A 25,837-nucleotide genomic window follows, 5' to 3' on the forward strand; every position below is an offset into this window, starting at 1 on the left:
TCACAATGTCATTAGGATTAAATGAAATGATATATGTAAAGGTCCAGATATATACATGGACAAGCATTTTGCAAATATCACATTGCTGAAGTGTGTTCTAATTTTCTGATTTTTTTGTGGGGGGAATGGGCAAACTAGGGAAATACGTATGTAGAGAAGGTTGGAAACAAAAATTAGTAGTACCCAGCTACGATATCTATAAAATCTAGAATCAAAGAAAAGGTTTTTGGGTCTTAATATAATTTCAACATGAAAACAATTGATTTATACAAACCTGGAAAGCTTCTGAAGATTTTTGTTTTATTATATTGTAATTTCTTTTGAATGGAAAAACTTTTCAACAGATTTTGATAGAGTTTTACATGCAAATTTCATATAATTAGATTTGATATATAATGCCTTCCCCCCTTCAGAAAATATTCAAGACAACCAAATGTTGTAAGATTTAATAGATATAACTGCTTACAATGATTTTTTTCATTTTGGAAGAAAATGAAAAAAGTTATAATGGTCCCCAAAATGCTAATTTTTTCTAGGAGTATAAAAAAATTTAATGCTTCTACCTGAAATTTTAGATTAACTCAGAAATTGAACTGTAATGTCAAATATTGAGAGTCTAGAGATCATAAATAGAGTATAATATCACAGGAGTAATAAAGAAAATTTCCTAGAGCTGAAGAAATATACTGGCCTAGAGATAGAAAAGAAAAAAATCCCATAAGCAGGATGAAAGTAAAAATAACACACCCTAGGAACCCCATAAAAGATTTACAAAACTTCAAGGAAACTTCCAGAGAGAACAAACAAAAAGTTTGTCTATAAAATAATCATCAGATAGACATCAGATTTCTCATTGGTAAAACCAAAGGCCGGAAGACATTTAAGTTTGTTTTCAAAGTTCTGAGGAAAAGTTTTAAACTAAAATCTTATTCTCAGCCAAGCTAACATTCAAATGGGAAGAAAAAAAATAGACATTTGGGGACATGTAAGAATTTAGGTCTATCAACAGACCTGCTACCCTCCCCGCTCCCAAATACTTATTTATTTTATACACACACATATCCCATCATTTGTAAAGGTAAAATAATTCTTCTAAAGAACTCTTGAACTAATAAGGAAATGTTTAAAAATTACAAATGTAGAAGTTCATGGTAATGATAGTGCCAAATACCAAAACCCTGAAAGACAAGAGATAAAAGGCCACTCAGAAGAAATGAAATTATTAGAAAACAAGAAAGACTGTAAAATATCTAAACATACAACTCAGGAAGATAGAAAGTGAACATCAAAATACAAGTAAAGTAAGTAAAGGTATGAATAAAGATAAAAGAAAAGATGAACAGCACATAATAAAACAGATTACATGAGTGAAACCAAAAGGTAGTTCTTTAAAAACAGTGAAGTAATCCAACATTCAGTAAGTCCGATCAAGAATAAATGAGAGAAAAATACTAACACATTCAAAATAAGAATTGTGAAAGAACTGAAGATACAGAAGAAGGATAAGTTACTGTAGGAGACTGCTATATACAACTTTATAAGTTGAAAATGTAGAAAAATTTTCTCTTGCTGACTTAAAAATTACCACAAACTTAGTGATGTAAACAGTACAAATTTATTTAACATTTCTCTAGGTCAAAAGTCTGACACAGGTTTCTCAAGGCTAAAATCAAGGCTTCAGGAGGCTCTGGGGAAGAATCTGTTTCCTTGTTTATTTGCTATGTTGGCAGAATTCAGTTCCTTTTACCTATAGGACCAAGGTCCTCATTCCCCTACTGTCTGTTAACTGAGGCCCATTCCCAGCTTCTAGAAGATGACATATTCCTTGGTTTATGGCCCCATGTCTCCATCCTTAAGGCCAGCAACACCAGGTCAAGCCCTTCTCATGTTTGAACTCTCTCCTCTTTCTTCTTGAGTTCGTTCTCTCTAGCTCATTCTTCTGCCTTCCTTTTCTACTTTAAGAACTCACAGGATTAGGTTGGCCCACCATGATAACCCAAGATACTTCTCCATCTCAACATCCTTAACCTTAATCACACCTGCAGAGTCTCTTCTGCCATGTAAGGTAACAACTTCATAGACTCTGGGAATTAAGGGCTTAGGCATTATTCTGCCTCCCATATGGTTTTTTAAAGGAAGATATGAATTATCCCAAGAAGAAGAAAATTGACCCAAGAAGAAGTAGAAATCCTTAATAAGGGACCAACAACAACAACAAAAAGTCCCAAAAGTCATTACAGCAATTCCTTTAAAAAGTCACTAACACTGGAGGGTTATAAGTCAATAATCCAAACTTTGAAGAGATGAATAAATTCAGTTATATAAGCTTATAAAAAGATGGATTTTTTTTCATTTTGTCAAAAAGCCTTGTGAATCAAAATGCCATGGCTTCTTGATTTGTCTTTTGTTCTATGGCCTTGTAAAAGTAATTTGAAATTCAAAACTAAGCCATCCTTTTGTTTTAGCTATCATTTTCCACCACCTCCAAGGCAATAAAAGCCACTGGCTTAAGGAGTTCCAAGGAGCAAGGAGAAAATTCATGAAAGGAAAAATTCATGGAAAAAAGGAGAAATTTATGAAAAGAACAAAGGAAAAACCTAGATTTATAATACCTAAATTATATTCCACTATATTATCTTAGGGTAAGAAATGCTTCCTAAGCAGGACCCTAAAAATAAAAGACATAAAAGAAAAAGTAGACATACACAGAAAGCATTAATTTCCAGAATATAAAAAAACTTTCCTGAATCAGTTTTGAAAAGTAAAATGAGCAGAGAGTTCACAAAGGACCTTAAAATGGGCTGTAAATATGTTAAAAGACACTCAGCCTCTCTAGTTATCAGGATACTTTAAGCTAACATAGTGAAGTCCTCCTCTATCTGATTAGCCACATAAATAGATGAGTAGATAAAGAGATAATGTCATGTTATATTTACATATAAACACATGTCCATACACACACACATATATAAAATATCACATCATATCCAGTCTCCACAAAGATGATAGGCCTTCCTTCAGAAATTGCAACAGACTTATAAATTGTTAAAATCTTAAGGCAATTTGGAATTATTTATCTAAATTTAAAATGTGCATATAGTTATACATAGCAGTTCCACTTATATAATTCTACCTTGTAGAGAAATAGCCAACTGTTTGTGCATAAAGATGTACCTTTCTAAAATGTTAATTGATGTTTTGTTTGGAACAGCTAAACATTAGAAGAAACCTAAATGACTACTCAAGAGTGTTACAGAAATTTTTTCCTCACAGCTCTTAAAAAGAGGACATATGACATAGACAAATTTCCAAGATCAAGGTAGGTTCAGAAAGCAAGTCAACAGAGAGAAGCACTTTTGGAGCAGCATGGCAGGGGCCCCTGAAGTCTATTCCTCCATAAAATCATAAGAACAGTGACAATAATGATCAAAATAAACTTTCAGAGCTCTGGAAGTTAACCAAAGGATGACAACAATCAAGGAAAACTGGCTGAATCTTAGTAAGAACAGCAAGTTTTATGGCATATTAGCTTGCCCTGTTCCCGTCACCCTCTTTCCAGCTCTACAGTAGCTTTGAAAACTAGTAAGTAACCTTACAACCACAGGAGGATGCACAATGTATCTGGAGTACCCTAAAACTTCTATCCCCCGTGAACTGTCACTATTTGACATGTCCAGCAGCTCCCCAGAGCTCACTCATAGGGCCTTATTCAGAGCCTGCTAAGAAACCCTATCCTTAAGTGTATGTTGAAATAGTCAGTAGGACTTATTAAACATCACAGCTCCTAAGGCAGCATTACCAGTAGGAGAAAACAAGATGCTAGCCAAAAATTTAACAGGAAAATCAGAGGCTAGCCAAAAACTGAAAAGAGAAATCTGGGGAATTAGATGTCCATAAGGAGCTAAAGACTTAAACGTTAGACCTAAAACCATAAAAACCCTAGAAGAAAACCTAGGCATTACCATTCAGGACATAGGCATGGGCAAGGACTTCATGTCTAAAACACCAAAAGCAATGGCAACAAAAGCCAAAATTGACAAATGGGATCTAATTAAACTAAAGAGCTTCTGCACAGCAAAAGAAACTACCATCAGAGTGAATAGGCAACCTACAAAATGGGAGAAAATTTTCGCAACCTACTCATCTGACAAAGGGCTAATATCCAGAATCTACAATGAACTCAAACAAATTTACGAGAAAAAAACAACCCCATCAAAAAGTGGGCAAAGGATATGAACAGACACTTCTCAAAAGAAGACATTTATGCAGCCAAAAGACAGATGAAAAAATGCTCATCATCACTGGCCATCAGAGAAATGCAAATCAAAACCACAATGAGATACCATCTCACACCAGTTAGAATGGCGATCATTAAAAAGTCAGGAAACAACAGGTGCTGGAGAGGATGTGGAGAAATAGGAACACTTTTACACTGTTGGTGGGACTGTAAACTAGTTCAACCATTGTGGAAGTCAGTGTGGCGATTCCTCAAGGATCTAGAACTAGAAATACCATTTGACCTAGCCATCCCATTACTGGGTATATACCCAAAGGACTATAAATCATGCTGCTATAAAGACACATGCACATGTATGTTTATTGCGGCACTATTCACAATAGCAAAGACTTGGAACCAACCCAAATGTCCAACAACGATAGACTGGATTAAGAAAATGTGGCACATATACACCATGGAATACTATGCAGCCACAAAAAAGGATGAGTTCATGTCCTTTGTAGGGACATGGATGAAATTGGAAATCATCATTCTCAGTAAACTATCGCAAGGACAAAAAACCAAACACCGCATGTTCTCACTCATAGATGGGAATTGAACAATGAGAACACATGGACACAGGAAGGGGAACATCACACTCTGGGGACTGTTGTGGGGTGGGGGAGGGGGGAGGGATAGCATTAGGAGATACACCTAATGCTAAATGGCGGGTTAATGGGTGCAGCACACCAGCATGGCACATGTATACGTATGTAACTACCCTGCACATTGTGCACATGTACCCTAAAACTTAAAGTATAATAATAATAAATAAATAAATAAATGCAAAAAAGTAAAGAAAAAAGAAAAGCTCCAACATATTCGTGGGATTCTAGAAGACCACACAGGTGTGCAGTATTGTGCGCATGTGCACATGTGCAGGGAAGACTTGAGAAGGGCATAATCTCTCTACTCTTAGTGAACTTAAGGCTCTGCAGAGGCAGGAATGAAGGCTAAGAGTTGTAAACTGACTGCTGTCACAATACATACAAAGAGCCTCTGGCAAAGGCTAACAGACTTACTGGTTCAAGGCATTTAATGAAAGGAAATCTCTGTCTCTTTATGGACCACTAAGCTAACCAGGCAGAAACTTCCATGACCACACACAACAAAGAATATAGACTTCACAGAATTAATTTAATAAAGTTACTAAAACAGCAACAAATAACAGGAAAAACAAGTTCAGATGGTGGAATAGGATCTGATTCCCAGAGTTGCCACATATTATTAAAATGTCCAGTTTTCAATAAAATTATGAGGCATGAGGGAAAAAAAACACAGGAAAGTATGGCCCACACAAAGGGGAAAAAGCAGGCAATACAGACTGTGTCAGGGGAAGCCTGGACATTAAACTTACTGGATAAAGACTTTAAGTCAGCTACTGTAAATATGTCAAAGAACTGCAAGAAACCCTGTCTAAAGAACTAAAGGAATGAATGAGAATAGTGTCTCATCAAATAGAGAAGATCAGTAAAAAAATAGGGGCTTTATAAAAAGAGAATTAAATAGATATTCTGAAGTTGAAAAATACAGCAACTGAAATTTTAAAAGTTATTACAGGGGCTCAACACAGATATGAGCTGACAAAGAATCAGAACTTGGAATATATGTCAACTGAAATTACACAGTTAGAGCAACAGAAAGACAAAGAATAAAGAAAAACAAAAAGAGCCTCAAGGACCTGCAGAACACCATGAAGCATAACATACAGATAGTGAGAGCCTCAGAAGGAGAGAAAGAAGAGAGAGGGGCAGATGGAATATTTGAAGAAATGCTGGCTGAAATATTTCACAATTTTTATGAAAACCATTAGTACGTACCTCAAAGAAGTCCAATTAACTCCAAGCAGGATAAACTGAGAGATCTACACCTAGATACATCATAGTCAGACTGTCAAAAGCTGACAACAAAGAGAGTCTTGAAAGCAGCAATAGAAGAACAGCTCATGATATACAAGAGTTCCTCAGTAAGATTGACAGCTCTCTTCTTATCAAAAACCAGAGAGTCAGGAAGGCAGTAGGATGACATATTCAAAGTGATGAAAAGCCAGTCAGTCTAGAATTCTATTATATATCCAATAAAACTATCCTTCAAAAAGGAAAGAGAAATTCAGACAATTACAGATAAATAGAAACTGAGAGTATTCAATACTAGTAAACCTTCCCTATAAGACATAATAAAGAAAGTCCTTCAGGCTGAAATGAAAGGACACTAGACATCAGTTCAAATCCACACAAAGAAAAAGAGTTCTGATAAAGGTAGCTGTGTAGGTAAATATAAAAGATAATATAAATTTATTTTTCATAAATCTTGTATTGTTAATATGGCAGTACTACCAAATTGATCTACATATTCACTGTAATCCCTATCTAAATCCCAGATGTCTTTTTTGGAGAAAATGGCAAACTGATCCTAAAATTCATACGGAAATGCAAAGCACCCCTAGTAGCCAAAACAATCTTGAAAGAGAACAAAGCTGGAGAACTCACATGTCTTGATTTCAAAACTTGTTATATAGTTATTTTAATCAAAACAATGTGATACTGACATAAAGATCATCATATATAAATGGAATAGAGTTGGGAGTATGGTAAGTTGATATTCAACACGGGTGCCAAGATTATTTATGTGGAAAGAGTAGTCTTTTTTACAAATAGTTCTGGGAAAACTAGATATCCACATGCAAAAGAATGAACTTGAGCTATTTCTTCATGCTGTATACAAAAATTAACTCAAAATAAGTCATAGAATTAAATGCAGGAGTTATTAACACCCTTAGAAGAAAACTTGAGTAAATCTTCATGACCTCAGGTTAGGCAGTAGTTTCTTAGATATGACACCATGAGCACAAGCAACAAAAGAAAAAATAGGTAGATGAGACTTCATCCAATTAAGCAGTTTTGGGCTTCCAAGGACACCATTAAGAAAGTGAAAAGATATACACAGAACAGAAGAATTTTTTGCAAGTCATATGTTTGATAAGGAACTTGCACCCAGAACATATGAAGAAGACTTACAACTCAAAAATAAAAAGGAAAATACCCCAACTTTTTAAATGGGCAAAAGATTTGAATAAACATTTCTCTGAAGAAGATGAGTGTCTAATAAGCACCTGAAAGATGCTAAGCATCATAAGCCATTGGAAAATTACAAATCAAAATCACAATGAGATACCATCTCACACCCACTAGGATGGCTGAAATAAAAAGATAGCTGATAAGTGTTGACAAGCATGTGGAGAAATTGGAATCCTTATACAATACTGATGGAAATGTAAAATGGTGTAGTCACTTTTGAAAACTGGCAGTTTCTTAAAATGTTAAATGCAGAGTTGCCATATTGACCCACCAGTTCCACTTCTAGATATCTACGTGAGACAAAGGGAAACAATATGTCCACATAAAAACTTAAACAGGAATGTTCATAGCAGCATTATTCATAATAGCCAAAAATGTGTATAAGCTAAATGTTCAACTGACGAGTTTATAAACCAAATGTGGTCCTCGTACAACAGAATATTATTTGGCAATGAAAAGGAATGAAGTGCTAATACATGCTATAGCACAGACGAGCTTTTAAGCACTGTCCCAAGAGAAAGAAGCCAGTCACAGAAGACCACATATAGTATCACTCCATTTACATGACATGTCTAGAAAAGGCAAATTCATAGAGCCAGAAGTAGATTGTGATTGCAGGGACTATGGGAAGAGGGGGTATACAGAAAATAACTGCTAATGGCCATGAGTTTTCTTTTCTCAGTGATTAAGTTGTTCTAAAGTAGGTAGTTTTGATGGTCATGCATCTCTGTAAATGTACTTTAAAAAAGACTGAATTATATTCTTTTAAAAGGTGAAAGTTATGACATACGAATTATATCTCAAAGTGTTGTTTTCACAGTTAATCTATTTATAATAAAAGTGTATTCGCATGTAAGTGGGATAACTTTTAAAAAAGAAAATAATAGGTGGTTCCTGAGATCTTTTTCGGTTCTAATATTCTAGGATCCTGTGTTAGTGAGATTATTACCATGAAAAAGTATCCCTGGGAAGTTAAGGCCTAGAGTCCTGGTGGTGGGTGGGAAACATGGAGGGAGAGAAGGGAAGAAATAAAGGCCTAGGTGGAATTTTCATAGTCTAGGCCCTTATAAGCATAGGATACTTCTAGGAATTGGGGCCTGTTCTCTACTCTTTCCTAACTTCAGGGGTACTTCAAGGCTCAGCTCCAATATCAGGCATTACAGGTTGGATTCTTCAGGAAGCAGACCCTGAGATAGAAGTACAGAAAGTTTATTGGGGGAATAACACAGGTGAAAGGAAAAGAGGAGGAATCAGAGTTGGGCAGAGGGATGGGGGCAGACCATGATGCAGATCTAACAAGTCTCTGCCAGTTCAAAGGGGAACTCTGCAGGCAAGATTTCCTATTAAAGGAGTCCTGTATTGACTGGAAATGGGTAGACCCTTTATTCCCAGTCACTAGCTGGGAACCATCCTGAGAAGAGCATGATGTTAGTTCAAAATCTGAGGCAGATCCTGAACAATCTAATAGCTAAAGGCTATCAGCTAACCATCTTCCTTGAAGTCACAAATATTTCCTTAAAGAGGGATGTATCAGCCCTCCAAATCTGCCACACTTCCTTCTGAAATGTGGCTTGACTCTCTCCTCCTATCCAAGGGAGAGGTAATAGCTCTCTCCTAAGAAATGTAACATTCTTGTTAGCATGCTTGGTTTATCATTTACCTCCTTACCGCTAGGTTCTGCACTCTGGGAGGACAGAAACTTAATCTGAATCCCTGATGTTTAATGCAGAGGAAGCTTCAGTGTAATAAAATTGTCTTGAGATCAGGGACAATCAGGGACTCCCAGGTACTGGGAGTAGATAATTACTATTCTAACTATATTGTAACAACCTTTGACCCAAGATTGGAGAATGTTAGTCTATGAAGTATCTATTATTATCTACTTGATTTTCTTCCTACCTCTGGCTGCTGCTTCTCAGTCAGCTTTGCTGCTTTCTTGTGAGATCTCTGACTTTTAAATTGTAACGTTTCCAAGGGGCCAATCTGTGGGCCTAAATCCTTTTTCTCTCTATCCCTTCTCCATTGATAACCTCATGTTTAAATACAGTCTCTATGGTACTGACTTCCAAATGTATATCTCTAGCTCACATCTCTCCCCTAAAATCCAGACTCATTTCCCACTGCTTATGTGACATCTCTATTTGGATATCTGACTAGGCACCATAGACTCAGCAGGTCTAAAACTAAACTGCTGATTTATTCCTAAAACCTGCTTCCCTTCACTCTTCCCCACCTCAGTAAATAGCCGCTCCATCATTCTTCTTGCCTCGGCCAAAAATTGGAAGTTAAGCTTGACGCTTCTCTTTCTCTCATACTCCTAATGAGTTCATCCGTAAATCCAGTCAGTTTTGTCCAAAATATGACCACCTCTCACCAAAGTTATGATCATTCTGAGTACTTACATTTTTGTGTTAGCAAAAATTGGTTCCTCTGCTTTTGCCTTTGTTCCCCCTGACTCACCCCTGCTTGCCCATCTCTGATTCTGTTCTCAATACAACAGCCAGAGCAATCCTTTTAAAATGTAAGTCAAATCATGTCACTCCTCTCTTCAAACCCTCTAGTGACATCCCATAGCTTCCTTTCTCAGAGTAAAAGTAATCAAAATCATCTACAAATCCCTCCCTGTTCTGATCCCCCTGCTTGCTCTCAAACCTCATCTCTCACCCTTCTCCTCCTCGCTCTTAGCTCTAACCATACTGGTCACTTTGTGATCTCCTTGAACACACCAAGATCCTGCATTAGGGCCTTAGTACTTGCTGTTCTTGCATATTTTCTGCAAAGCGGGTACTTCACCTTCTTCAGGTTTTTTCTAAAATGTTAATGTTCCTGAATTTTCAGTGACACCTTCCCTTACCAGAGGGAAGAGGAGAGATGCTTTTTTGAAAAACTTTGGCCAAAGATTTGGATATTTTAATCTTGCTAATGTAAAGTGCAATATAATAGATTCTGGTTTCTGTAATTAAGGGATTATTCCATTAGTGAAGAAAAACTCAGTCATTTAACCATTGTTTACTGAAACTTTGATTTTTTTTTTAAGTTCTTTTTATATGCGTGCAATGCTTGGATAATCATAGTATAAAAAACATAGAAAACTATAGTGGTAGATATCTTCACTGGTTTTTTAAAAACTAGTGGCTATTCTGATACATAAAAATGCATGCATTTTAATACTCCATAGTGTCATTATGTTGATAGTATCAACCTAGTGGTATCATAATTGATCATCATTTATTAAAAACAGTAGATTCAATAGCTTAGTGAAGAATCTGGTGTTTCATTATTGCTACTTAATTTTTCTTACAGGGCAAAGTTCTAAAAACATCAGTTCATCTCCAAGCGTTGAGAGTTTGCCTGGAGGAAGAGAATTCACTGGCTCTCCACCTTCATCTGCTACTAAAAAAGATTCCTTTTTTAGCAACATCTCACGTTCCCGCTCACACAGCAAAACTATAGGCAGAAAAGAATCTGTAAGTATTTAAGGACAGTTTTCTCTTCATTCTTCGTTTTCCTCTCTAGAGTGCTGCATTTATGAAAGATCTGTTAGTGGCCAGTTTTATAAAGCTCTTAAAACTTTTATGGACTAACAGGAATTATTTTATCAAAAGTATTTTATTATTATACTTTAGTAGTATTTTAAGGCTGTAGCCTATATTACACTGGAAAAAAAAAAGTAGCATCATTTTAAAATAAGTTGAATCTTTCCCAAATCCCAGTCCTTTTTTTCTCTACAAATGCCTTTTTGTCAAAGCCTGTGTTTTCTTATAAAATTTAACAGATAAATGATGGAACTTGAAACAAACCAAGGTGTTTTTTCCGTTTTAAATATTTCTTGAAAATTAAAAATAATTGATTTACCATTTAAAAAGCTATACAAACTACATTTAAATTATATTTTGATACTCTGTAAAATTCTTTTTTCTTTTTGAGACAGAGTCTCAATCTTGGCTCACTGCAGCCTCCACCTCCTCGGTTTAAGTGATTCTCATGCCTCAGCCTCCTGAGAAGCTGAGATTACAGGTGTGTGCCACCATGCCTGGCTAATTTGTGAATTTTTATTAGAGATGGGGTTTTGCCATATTGGCCAGGCTCCTCTGGAACTCTTGGGCTCAAGTGATCTGCCCGCCTTGGCCATCCAAAGTGCTGAGATTACAGACATGAGCCACTGTGTCCAGCCTATAAAATTCTTTATATACATTTCACAAAAGGATATAGCTAAGGCATATCCACTGCTTTAAAAACTTGGTTGTGTCTGAAATTATTATAAGCCAACTTCACGTTTAACCACATTTTATAACAGCCATGCATAGCTTAACAACGATACATTCAGAGGAATGTGTTGTTAATGCAGTTTCATCATAGTGCAAACATCATAGAGTGTGCTTATATAAACTAGATGGTACCGCCTACTACACATCTAAGCTGTATGGTATAGTCTGTTACTCCTAGGCTACAAACCTGTATAGCATGGTACTGCACTGAATACTGTAGGCAATTATAACACAATGGTAAGTATTTTTGTATCTAAACATATAAAAGGTACAGAAAAATATAAGGTAAGGTATACAGGAAAAAAAATGGTACACCTGTCTAGGGCACTTATGAATGGAGCTTGGAAGTGGCTCTGGGCGAGTGAGTGAGTGAGCAGTGAGTGAATGTGAAGGCCTAGGATTATTGTGCACTACTGTAGACTTTATAAACACCGTACACTTAGGCTACACTAAATTTATTTAAACAATAGTTCTTTCTTCAAAATAAATTAATCTTACCTTACTATAACTTTTACTTTATGAACTTTTTTTTAAATTTTTGATTCTTTTGTAATAACACTTAGCTCAAAACAAACACATTTTATAGCTGTACAAAAATGCTTTTTAATATCTTTATTCTATAGCTTTTTTCTATTTTTAAATTTTTTTATTTTACTTTTTAAGCTTTTTTGTTAAAAACGGAGACGCACATTAGGCTAGGCCTAACCATGGTCAGGATCATCAGTATTATTGTTTCCACCTCCACGTTTTGTCCCCCTGGAGGGTCTTTGGGGGCAATGACACTGATGGAGCTATCACTCCTGTGGTAACAATGCCTTCTTCTGGAATACTTCCTGAAGGACCTGCCTGACATTGTTTTAAAGTTAACTCTTTAATATATATATATATATAACTAGAAGTACATTATAAAATAATGATAAAAAGTATAGTGTAGTAAATACATAAACCAGTAACACAGTCGATTATTATTATTCACTGTACATAATTGTATGTGCCATACTTACATATGACTGGCAGCACAGTAGGCTGGCATTACCACAAACACTCAATCCATTGCACTATGACATTATGACAGCTATGATGTCACTAGACAATAGAATTTTTTAGCTCCATTATAGTCTTATGGGACCACCATCATGTATGTGGTCTGTCGTTGATCAAAACATCATTATGTGGCACATGGCTGTAGTTTAACACTTAATATCTTAATAAGAACTCATCTGCCCAGTGGAAGAGGATGCCAAGGTAATACAGAAAAGGATCTAGCTATAGCTGAAATTATCCTAAATTAGAAAAACAAACAAACTATTAACCTTTGAGAGATAATTATTTAAGTACATAGAATATTATGTTCTCTGTCTGTGTGACTTTGTATGTCTTGGGGCAAGACACTCAGCTTCTAGCGTTTTAACCACCTTATCTGCAAATTAAACATTTTTGCTCTCTGAAGAGTTTACTACCTGCCCTCTTAGGGATCCCTTCAACATGTAGGAATTGTGATTCTGTAGTATATAAAAGAGCAGAGAGGAACTTAAGTTTAAACCTGGCACCTTTAGTGCAAGCATTTAGCTCTGTTCCCTCCTAAAATTCCACTGCAGGGACAACAAGGGCAGTTAAAGATAAACCCTCAAAGAATAAGAAAACGAAAGGAAAAACAGTAGCAATAAAAATATTGTTACTTGGAAAACAGATGACAAGTGACAACTAAGCAGCCTAAGAAAGCTGAACCTTAAGTCAGCGGTAGGCAAAAAACAAAGAAGCAGCTTGACTTACATTGTAAAATTCTCCAGAAGCTCAGGAGCTGCAAGTGAAGACGAAGGTAGAACTGAAGACATGACAACTGGTCAGAAGCTTCTGAAAAAGGAATTAGATTCCCTTCCCTGTGTCAGCAAAAGACTGAAAATTTAATTCTCTGAAAAGTGTACAAAATGTCTGTGGTCTGAGAGATCAGGCACATTCCAGTGTGAACCACCCTAGTGGAAAAGGGGTAATGAATATACTTAAATGCTAGATTTGAGACCCCAGGCCTCCGCCACTTGCTTTCCAGAGTACCAGTATGTATAGCCCTTCAGGCAGGAGATTTAGAAGGGTTTTCTCTAGGCAAAAGACACGTATACACAGCTATAAATATACTCACTCTAGGGGTGCTCCAAGGAAACAGCCAGTTACTTTTTAGTGGACCCCACCATTAACGAGCTCCATCCAAACACAGAACTTCCTCTTAGCTTTTTAGTTCATACTATTTTATGTGAACAAGACAGCCAAGGATCACCAGACACTTGAAGAGAGGATTTGATAATGAAAGACAAAAACAGAAAAAAGCAACTGGGAGGAAACAGGCTATGCAGAACAAGAAAACAAAAATCATATTTTAATAGATTTTTTGGTTCTCTAAATGTTATATTTTTCTAACGTGATACCTTTTTGAATGTATACATTTTTCTAAAACGTAAAACTCAGTGGAAGAGTTGGAAGAGAAAGTTGAGGAAATCTCCCCTGAAAATAGAATATAAAACAAATAGAAGAGAGAAAAAACATAAGAAAATTAGAGAAGTTTTTTAAAATAGGAGTTTCAGAGTGAACAGAGAAAATAAAAGAAAGGAAATATCAAAAATACAATTCGAGAAATTTTTCCATTAATAAAATAACTGTGTTTTAAGGTAGGAAAAGTCCATAGACTGACCCACACAAGAAAAAACAAACCTACACTCAGATGTATTACTGAAAAAGTTAAGAAATCTGCAAACAAAAGAATTTTAGTGACTTGTAGAGTTGGAAAAGAAAGATTCTAACAAAGAAAGAGGAATTAAAATAGCTACAGACTTCTCGGTAGCAACACCAAAAGCAAGACAATGGAGCGATACTTTGAAAGTTCTGAGAAATGGCTGGGCGTGGTGGCTCACACCTGTAATTCCAGCACTTTGGGAGGCTGAGGCAGGTGGATCACCTGAGGTCAGGAGTTCGAAACCAGCCTGACCAACATGGTGAAACCCCATCGCTACTAAAAATACAGAAATTAGCCAGGCATGGTGGTGGGTGCCTGTAGTCCCAGCTACTCAGGAGGCTAAGGCAGGAGAATCACTTGAACCCAGGAGGTGGAGGTTGCATTGAGCCGAGATCGCACCACTGCACTCAGGCCTGGGCGACAGAGCAAGAATCCATCTCAAAAAAAAAAAAAAAAAAAAAGTTCTGAGAAAAAATTACTTCTAACCTAGATTCAACATCTGGCTAAACTAGTAGTTAATTTTGAGCGTAAAATAAAGCCATGTTTAGACATTAAAGATTCAAAAAAATGATTCTCATGTACCCTGGGAATCCACTGGAGGATATGCTGTACAAAAATGAGGACATAAACTAAGGAGGAGGAGCCTGAGAACTAGAAAATAGAGGATCCAAAGCATAGCAAAAAGATCCCCAGAATGATAATGTTTGTAGATCCGAAGACTATAGCACTGCTAAATAGCAGACCCAGAAAGTAGTAGCAAGCCCAGATTGGAGCAAGTTGGAAGGTTCCAGAAAGATTTATTCAAAAAGATAAAATTGAAAGAATGACTAATATATTTTAACAAATTAAGAGATTTATACAACTAGGCATGAGTTTGGGTGATAACTTTGTAAAAGCTAAACTAACCCCAAAAAAGGACAATTGGTAACACCTAAGGTAAACAAAGTATGTGTAGGAAAAGAAAGAAAGGTTATGATAAACCTTATAACTGAGCTGGGATTAGAATTTACATAGACATTATAATGTAAGCCTATTGAATATGAGTCTAATCAGAATCACACCATACCTGTTGAGAAGACGGGCCGTGGGAACTACGTGCTTGCGTGAAGAGAGGAGGGAGCAGGTTATCTTCCATAGTGGGAAATCAGGGGATAATACTCTCAAGAGAAATCAAGAAGTGGCTAGATAAGTTACAGATAAAGGCCAGCTGTGGTGGCTCACGCCTGTAATCCCAACACTCAGGGAGGCTGAGTCGGGAGCATTGCTTGAGTCCAGGAGCTCGAGACCAGCCTGAGCAACATAGTGAGACCTGTCTTTACAAAAAAAATTTGTTTTTAATTAGCCAGGTGTGGTGGCATGCAACTGTAGTCCCAGCCACTCAGGAGACTGAGGTAAAAGGATCACTTCAGTCTGGGAGATCCAGGCTGCAGTGAGCAGTGATTGTGCCTGTGCACTCCAGCATGGGATGCAGAGTAAGAGCTTGTCTTAGATAGACTAGATAGATACATAGGTACATAGATGATAGAGGTGAAAAAACAAAATGGGTAAAAGAATTTAAAGTGGTTGTTTCTGGGGAGAAAGAAGTGGAGGGTGGGGTTGTGGGAACTGTTCTTCATAGCAAGAACAGTTATATGAAGCACCATTTCATTGTATTGACCATTTCACTCTATTAACACTTATATAAGTGTTACATATATAACTTAGATTTAAAATAACAACTAAAAATTACTACAAAATAGAATATATTGGCATAATAAATTAGAAGAGGAGATGATCTGCCTATACAAAGAATGTGTCTATGAAGAGCCAGAGTAAGAGAATAACAAATGAGAAAGGCATATGGAGACAGGTTTCATTTGCATTCTATCATATTTTGGTGGCATATGGATTAGTCTGCAACACCAATTAATTGCTTTTCTTTATGATGATACTTTAACTTAAAACTGAGAAGTTGAGTAAAAATAGAAATAAAGTAAGTCTAACTCTCTACATAGACCTGCTGTGAACCAAGAGACAGAATGCAAGTAATCATTCAAAATTTAGTATATTTGCTAACTTTGGGGAAGGACGTAGGCAGAAATTTTTAAGATAAATAAGCTCATGGTTTTCCAAGTAATAGTTTTATCTCATTATTTTATTAAATAGTGTGTTAAGTCAGTACACTTTGCCAGTTCTCACCCATTCTGGGCACTTAATCGGATTGCGCCTCCTTGTCCCTATGATCTGTCAGAATCATATGACTAGTTCTCTCTACTGCATTGTGACTGAAAGTGATATATATGTATTGTCACTGCAAGACCATCCACAGCTCTCTTTTCCTCTGACACCATGAACAGAACCTCCCTGCTAACTCAGGATAGACATGAAGTATGAGTGAGAAATCAGCTTTTGCTGGTCTAAGCTTCTAAGCTTCCAACAGTGCACAGTTGGAAAATGCTTAGGCCCATAGCCGGGACTCATTCTCCCATGGGAGCTGCCTGTTGCCACTAGAGTGGTCCCAGGACACCAGAACCTATGACTGGGTACCTACCATACATGGGTCCAATTTGCTTTTGTTTCCAGGCCAGTGTGATGTGATAAAGCGATATTCCATATCCTCAAAAAAGTTTCAAGATAGCTTTTCACTTAAATTTCTTACACAAACCAGTGGCCAGAAATGAAAGCAAAGACATCTCTTGGTTTGGGTCTCTTGTCCCTTAAACTATATGATGATACCTTTCAGATTTGAAGACTCAGTTTATCTTTTAAAGTGGTTCAGGGTCAAGAAACTGTTGATGTTAATTGCCAAAATAGTGGTAGAAAGAGACATAAAACCTAAAATAATCTAGTAGTAGCTATCAGTCTAAGTATGGTAAAATCTGCTTGTAATGGTTTTGAGAAATTATTGTCAAAATCTATATAGGTATGACATATCCTGGACAAGCATCATATAGTGTGTTGTAGAACTTGTTTTCTCTTAATATTGCCTTTTTATGTATCATACGTACCCTTTCTATAATCCATAGCCTATCTTCTTTAGATAAAAAAGTATCACATTTACTCCTGTTAATGCCCATGATTTGGCCATATAATGAAAGAGGGCCAGATTCAGCTTAGTCTTTAAAGAGGTAACAATTAAGCCTCATGCCAGATTTTTATAAAAGACATCATTATACTTCTTTACTGAAATGTGAAAACTAGTAGAAAGTTTTAAAATTGACCTCACTTCATTATTATTAGTACTATTATTTTGAGGATTGGTATTGTTTTGTCTTGAAGAGAAAATAAAACATTTTGATACTTTTAATTTTATGCTTTATTTTACATGATAATATAAATGACATCCAATACTTAGCTTTCTAGAAGTCTATTTTTAGGTGGCCATTCTTCTGTTAAATAAATTTTTACTTATTTTAGCACTGTTAATCATGTTCTATGATTGTTGCCAAATCATTTTCTAAGAATATCTTTGCTAAGGTTAAAGTATACAAAAAATAGAGTATAAGAAAAATTCTCAGCCTAGGCAACATAGTGAGACCCCATGTCTACAAAAAATTTAACAAAAAAATTAGCTGGGCATAGTAGCATGCACCTGTAGTCCCAGCTGCTAGGGAGGCTGAGGTATGAGGATCCCTTGAGCCCAGGAGTTCAAGTCTACAGCGAGCTATGATTGTGCCACTGCACTCCAGCTTGGGCGGCAGAGCCAAGCCCCTGCCTCAATAAACAAATAAAAAGAAAAACTCAGAAACTGACTTGTCTATGTGAATAAGTTATAATATTTAAGCACACCAGCCAACTAGAAGTATTTTTGTAAATTTCCTGATAAACTGCGTGATATTTTGGTATGATTTGTAATAATTATAATACATACCAACCTTCAAAGATCTGAAAGTATCCATGGTTCAGAATCCTCTCTAAACCACAGGAAATCAAAAAAGGTCTGAGCTGAAAGTCTCTGCATAAAACAGGATGCATAATGAGATACTCCCTTACCTGAAGGCTCATAGCACTACAGGGGGGTGACCATCCTGTGTCTTTATGAACCCTGTGACCCCTGTATGCATTTGTCATTGCCCTTTGGTAGTTTGAACATATACTATGGTCGTACAAATATAATTTATTTTTGTAATATTCATCTATTCTTTATCGTGACAAAATACCAAAAAGTGTCAGATAAATGAAAACGAATTTGAAAGCAGACTCTTACTTCTAGAAAACTGGAGAATTGCCTAACCTATTTCAGGCCATGATCTAGAAATTATAATTTAAGACATTGTATCTGTTTAAGAAATATAAGAGAGCAATCCTAATGAGGATGTTTAGAGTGAAACTGGAAGGGGGAAAAGTTAAGTAATTAAACTAAATTAAAATATCTCATCCACATGAGATGCATAATATGATTAAATGCCATATGAACAGTAAAGACAGTAAACAAAATGGTGTTAGATGACAGACCACCATGGGCTGTGTTGGTGAGAGATAGATCTGAACCACTGATGTATTTCTTCTCTCATTAAATACAACCATTATTTTCCCTTAGGAAAATAGCTTCCTAGGACAGGTAGTAGTGGTGGATATTGAGCAGGTAGTCAACAATACCTTCTACAGAAGTTCTCTTCTCCCTCACATCCCCTGACACATCCAAAATAGTTAGAATTGTATCAAGTTGCTTTGGGTAAAAATAAGAGAAAGTATTATATCAAATGAGGAAATTTGTTGTTTATTATTTCACATAACAAGAGTCCTGAAATAGGTCTATGGTTGGATTATTCAGCTGTTGAGTAGCAATCACCATCTTTCCACTCTGCCATCCTTAGTGTGGTGACTCTATCTTCAACTTGCTCTCATCGTGTTCTCTCAAGTGGGCTGACACAGCCAATTATATCACACACACGTGCATGCACACCCCTTCTAGAGAAGTCTACTTGGGAATTCCCCAGCAGGCTTTCCTTCCCATATCACTGACCAGAATTAAATTCCATGTCCACTTCTTAACCAATCTCTGGTAAGGAGAAGGGTTACGAGAGGCTCATGACAGAGGACCAGTAGTTGGGAGGATATGATGAGGCAGCCAACAATTTGATAGGTAAATTACCCTTGAAGTATTAATTGCCAAAATGGTTTATTTAATCCTTTCCTGAAGGATTTGCATTTGAGAAGAGCCAGTTCTGCTGTCATCAGTCATATTTTACTGGTAGATTTTCAGGCAACTGGAGTTAAATTGGTGGTTGGAAGGGAGAAATTGAGCAGAGCAGCCTTCCCCAGAAGACTAGAATTTTCCTAGTTATCTGATTTTCTTTTCAGTCAGTGATGTATACTTCCTAGGAAAACATGTTATGTGGAAAGCATTGACTTCAGGGGATTTCTTTATGAGCTTAGGGATGGAATTGAAAACTGGAATCTAGAGGTCATCTAATTATAGGATTTTCAAGTGAAAAATACATATATGTAATCTCTTCTTGTTTAATCAGTAGTGTTAATGATAACTAGAATAAAATACAGTCTCATTTAAAATATATTCCCATTTAATATAGTTTATTGAAATGAATAGATATAAAATGAATTTAAACATCAGCATTTTAAGTCTCATGATAGTAATTTAATTTTAATCTAAGGCCAAATTAACCTAGATATTTGAAACATACATTTAGTCATCCAATGTTTTATAAACCTTGTTTACAATCTGTCTGCCAGTAAATGTACTCAAGGTCAGGAAGAGTAGACTATATATCTTTGTGAAAGAGTTCTTTCCTTCTTTCTCCATCTTTTTGCATCACCCAAATCATGTAACACCATTGCAAAGAAATGTGAACATCAAAGGGAGCATCATTAAAAGCCCTCCATTTTCAACAGTTTTAGCATGACATTTTAATTTAACTTTTGTAAACAGGTTTTACAACCAACTTTTTAAAATCCTTATGGTGCAATACATTTATTTTAAATAAAAAAAAAATCTGAGAAGGCTGTGAAAGCAGAATCACAGGAAATAGAGTGCTGCAATGTCCTTTGCAGAACAGTGCCCTTTGGGTTGAGTAAAACACTCATTCACCTCATGCTGTGTCTTCTTCCTCCATCACTTATCTTTATCTTCATCCTCTATATAAAATGCAAAGATGCCAGATTGTACCCATGCTGAATACTGCCCGGGAGGCATAGACAATGGTTTGGGGGAAGCTCAAGTGAAGCACTTAGAAATATTTACAATCCCAGGCCAGAAATATTTTGTGGGTTTGAATCATGCTAAATTAAATGTGTCATTGATAGCATTTGCTTCTTTCTAGTGACCTTTCTTGAAACTTGACATTTGTGTATTCTTTCAGTGCCACATTGCCTTGGGGACAGTTATTTGTACCCTAAAGTGCAGATGTGCATGACAGGGAAGGAAACGAGGGCTTTGACTTGTCTGGGCAATTGGAGGTCAGCCAAGGCCAGAGACCAGATTGCAGAGTCTGCACGGTTGTCCTCTTCTTTCCCCCTCAGTGGCATCACCACCCTCTCCTACACAGTGTCTTCCTGCTCTTAAACCTCTTGTCCCTGGCATCTCATCATTTATCCTTTGAACACTTGTGTAAACTTTTCCAGGAAGTTATATTTTTAATCCACTGGGCTTTCATTGCAGAAAGAATGGCTTTACTTCTGTCATAGAAATTATAGGCCTGTTGATAAAGGGAGGATCTGTATCAGGCAGGTGGCCTTCACTTTGCTCCTGAAAACTTAGGGCTAAGGAACCCCCTTTTGGTTGTTCCTCATAGCTAGAGCTTCTATACCCAGACAGTCAGTTGAAGGCTTGGGCACTGTATTAGTCCATTCTCTTATTGCTGTCAGGAACTACCTGAGACTGGGTAATTTATAAAGAAAAGAGGCTTAATTGACTCACAGTTCTTCAGGCTGTACAGGAAGCATGGCTGGGGAGGCCTCAGGAAATTTACAATCATGGCGGAAGGCAAAGAAGAGGCTGGAGAAGGAGAAAGAGAGATTGAAGGGGAAGGTGGTACACACTTTTAAACAACCAAATCTTGTGAGAACTCACTATAACGAGAAGAGCAAGGGGGAAATCCACCCCATGATCCAATCACCTCCCACCAGGCCCTCCTCCAACTCAGAGGATTACAATTCAAGATGAGATTTGGGTGGAGACACAAATCCAAACCATATTATCCTGTACCTGGCTCCTCCCAAATCTCATGTCCTTCTCATATTGCAAAATATAATCCTCCCTTCTCAACAGTCCTAAGTCTTAACTCATTTCATCATTAACTCAGAAGTCCACAGTCCAGAGTGTCATCTGAAACAAGGCAAGTCCCTTCCACCTATGAGCCTGTAAAATCAGAAACTAGTTACTTCCAAGATACAATGGGGTACAGGCACTGGGTAAATATGCCCATTCCAAAAGGGAGAAATCAGTCAAAACAAAGGGGCTACAGGCCCCATGTAAGTCTGAAACCCAGTAGGGCAGTCATTAAATCTTAAAGCTCCAAAATAATCTCCTTTGACTCCATGTCTCACATCCAGACAACACTCATGCAAGGGGTGGGCTCCCAAGGCCTTGGGGATCTCCCTCCCTGGGGCTCTGCAGGGTACAGCCCCCTCAGCTGCTTTCACAAGCTGGCATTTAGTGACTGTGGCATTTCCAGGCACACAGTACAAGCTGTCCATAGATCTACCATTCTGGGGTCTGGAGGACAGTGGCCCTCTTGTCACAGCTCTACTAGGCAGTGCCCCAGCGGAGACTCTGTGTGGAGGCTCCAATCCCACATTTCCCCTCTGCACTGCCCTAGTAGAGGTTCTCCATGAGGGCTCAGCCCTATAGCCGACTTCCACCATCCAGCCATTTCCATACATCCTCTGAAATCTAGGTGGAGGTTCCCAAGCCTCAACTCTTGTCCTCTCAACACCCACAGGCTTAACACTACGTGAAAGCTGCCAAGGTTTATGGCTTGCACCCTCTGGAGCAACAGCCTGAGATATCTTAGGCCCTTTTAGCCATGGCTGGAACAGGAGCAACTGGGATACAAGGAGCAGTGTCCCAAGTTTGTGCAGGGTAGCAGGGCCCTGGGCCCAGCCCACAAAACCATTCTTCCCTCCTAGGCCTCTAGGCCTGTGATGGAAGCAGCTGCCACAAAGGTCTCTGAGATGCCTTTGAGGCATTTTTCACATTGTCTCGGCTATTAACATTCACCCCTCTTTACATATGCAAATTTCTGCAGCCAGCTTGAATCCCTCCCAGGAACATGGATTTTTCTTTTCTACCACAGGGACAGGCTGCAAATTTTCCAAATTTTTATGCTCTGCTTCCCTGTTACATAAGTTCCAGTTTCAGATCATCTCTTTGCTCATGCCTATGACCATATGCTGTTAGAAGCAGCCAGGCTGCATTTGAACACTTTGCTTCTTAGAAATTTCTTCCACCAGATACCCTAAATTGTCACTCTCAATTTCAAAGTTTCACAGATCCCTAGAGCAGGGGCACAATGCCACCAGTCTCTTTACTAATGCATAACAAAAGTGACCTTTACTCTAATTCCCAATAAGTTTCTCATCTTTATCTGAGACTATCTCAGCCTGGACTTCATTGCCCATATCACTATCAGCATTTTGGTCACAACAGTTTAACAAGTTTCCAGGAAGTTCCAAACTTTCCCTCATCTTCCTGTCTTCTTCTGAGCTCTCCAAACTGTTCCAACCTCTGCCTGTTACCAAGTTCCAAAGTCGCTTCTACATTTTGAGGTGTCTTTGTAGCAATGCTGCCACACTCCTAGTACCAGTTTTCTGTATTAGTCCATTCTCATATTACTGTAAATAACTACCTGAGACTGGGTAATGTATAAAGAAAAGATTTAACTGGCTCAAAGTTCCAGATGCTGTACAGGAAGCATGGCTCTGGGGAGGCCTCAAGAAACTTCAATCATGGCAGAAGGTGAAGAGGAAGGATTCACATCTTACACAGCCAGAGAAGGAGGATGTAAGGGGGAACTGCTACACACTTTTAAAAACCAAATTTCATGAGAACTCATTATCACAATAACAGCAAGGGGGAAATCCACCCCTGTGATCCAAATGATCCAGTCACCTCCCGTCCTGCCTCTGCTGTAACACTGGGGATTACAATTCAAGATGAGATTTGGGCAGGGGTGAAAATCCAAATGAGATTTGGGCAGGGACACAAATCCAAACCATATCAGGCACCTTTACCCAAGCTTCCTCTCTTTTCCTGATCTCTGCTATTTACCCTCCCAGCTTTCTGCCCCCAAGTTGTCCATGTGTCAGAAATTAATACACCTGGAAGTATTGCTGGCAGTAAGCACCAGGAATCTCATGCCTGAAGCATGAGAAAAAGAGACAACCCAGCGTCTTAAAACCGAGCTCATGCTGTGTTCACTAAGCAGCACACCCTGGTCTGGGGTTCATATTTGCCTAGAGAAGGGGCAGGGTTTTTTTTCACTCTCCAAATTCTGCACTGAAAGAGGGTGAAGTTGGAGAGTAAATTAAATTAAAGGCATGCTTTAAGTTATTGAAGGCCCTAAGTTAATGAAGAGGGAACTGCAACTGTTGGAAAAAAATCAGGACCTTTCTAATTTGTGGCAGTGATGATTAAAAAAAAAAAACTTGGATTTTACCAGAAAAACATGTTAGCAGTAAAATGAAGAACTAATAAGAAGAGAAAAAAACAAATAATTCTTTTGACCATAAGAATATTATTACCAAGCACACCAAGTCATTTACAGAGTTCCCCATTCATGCCTAATTATTAATCCTCTTAATACGCATGTTTATCATTACAAATTTATCAGATTGACTTTGTTATAAGTTGCATTTGACTAAACTATTGTACTTGGCTTGAATAAGATTGACCTTGGTATGGAATGTTTGTCTTGCTTGTTAAATACAGTTGCTCAGGAGAAATTTTTTAAAACATCTGAAAAAACAACTAAAACCCTATTCAGCCCTATTCAGCCATGAAGTTACAGTGTAGCCAAAGGATTTAAAAAGCATTGAATGTATGGATCACCAGAAGGTAATATAATCAAATTTCCAAACTTCCTTTTTATTTAAGATGACAATTTCCCTTAGAATTGTTACCAACTATAGCAGCAGTCCCCAACCTCTTTGTCACCAGGGACCATTTCTTGGAAGACAGTTTTTCCACAGATGCAGTTGCAGGGGCATGGTTTCAGGATCAAACAGGTTCCCTGTTCCACCTCAGATCATCAGACATTAGATTCTCATAAGGAGCACACAACCTAGATCCCTTGCATGTGCAGTTCACAATAGGCTTCACACTCCTATGAGAATCTAATACTGCTGCTGATCTGACAGGAGGTGGAACTCAGGTGGTAATGCTTGCTTGCCTGCTGCTCACCTCCTACTGTGCAGCCTGGTTCCTAACAGGCCGCGCTCAGCTACTGGTCTGTAGCCTAGGGTTTGGGGACCTCTGAACTATAGTACAGTGTTTATGTACAGTTCTATCTATGGCCTTATCATTTCCAGTCAATATGTTGCTTTCCAAAGTTACTTTGGTCAGTAGACAGGAACTTTAACAGCAAAATATGGTGTTTATAATAAGCCAAGAACAAATTGGCTTTATGTTAAATCCTAAAAACTTATAGGCTATATTTGAAAAAAGAGAAAAGAATAAGAAAATTATTTCTACTTGAAAAACAATTGTGAAAAGGGAAGCTCCCTCCTTTCCTCTCTCTAGCTCATCATTTATTCATAGACCCAAGACTAGACTCAGATTTCTGGCTTTCATGGTCACATTTCTCTACTTTTCTCACCTTTAGTGTTCTTACTGTTGTGCTTTAACATTTGATGTCTTTCTTATTTTTGCATCTGTGAGGAACTCTGAAAGATGGCCTGATCTCATTAAATAAACCAAATTCAACCATACCTTGTCCGTGCTACAAAAAGGGCCTTTCAGATCAACATCAAGGATTACCTCCAGGTAATCATTCTGGCCTCTTGATCATCATCACCTTTTTATTCCTGGAGGCTATCCCAAAGGTGGGACAGTTTGCAACATTTTACCTGAGTCCTTCCATAGGTCCCTTCAGATATCTCAAGGATCCCATTAACAAGTAAAGAATTCGCAAATTATAACATTAATCTGCCCAAAATACATGTATGTATACTACCATATGGTCCAAAAATTGAAGGAGGCCTCAATACAATGTCCCAATCAACTTAAAACAGTGAGAAGTGCTGCCAAATTGCTTAACTTTGGGATGTTCTCAGTTGGATTCTAAGCAACCATTTGGGTTTGAAGCATATTTGTACACTCTACATGCAACTGTTATTCATGTATCATGATGTGAAAAGATTCCATAAAATATCAAGAATAATGTTTTTGAAAATAAGAATGAAATCAGCATGATACCAATATGTGATGATGTTAACATTTATGGAAATCTTAAATTCGGCTCTAGACAGCTGTCAAACTGTAATATCATTTTAGCTGGACAGTGATGAAAACATGAATATCTGTTTATTGCACAGGATAAATGAGGTATTGATT

At 37.5% G+C, this 25,837-nt stretch overlaps 1 protein-coding gene across 50 annotated transcripts in view; it reads left to right on the top strand.

Annotated features, from left to right (window-relative positions):
* The window catches only part of TBC1D5 (TBC1 domain family member 5), a 599,895-nt gene that overhangs the window by 531,426 nt on the left and 42,632 nt on the right, over window positions 1–25,837 (top strand). For all 50 annotated transcript variants that reach the window (XM_054482838.2, XM_054482837.2, XM_063662139.1 and 47 more), the window contains one exon: window positions 10,657–10,820. In XM_054482838.2, the coding sequence (XP_054338813.1) occupies window positions 10,657–10,820 (164 nt within the window). The remainder of the gene's footprint in view (window positions 1–10,656; window positions 10,821–25,837) is intronic.

This window comes from Pongo pygmaeus, chromosome 2, assembly GCF_028885625.2.
Source record: "Pongo pygmaeus isolate AG05252 chromosome 2, NHGRI_mPonPyg2-v2.0_pri, whole genome shotgun sequence".
In the NCBI taxonomy this organism is placed as follows: Eukaryota; Metazoa; Chordata; class Mammalia; order Primates; family Hominidae; genus Pongo; species Pongo pygmaeus.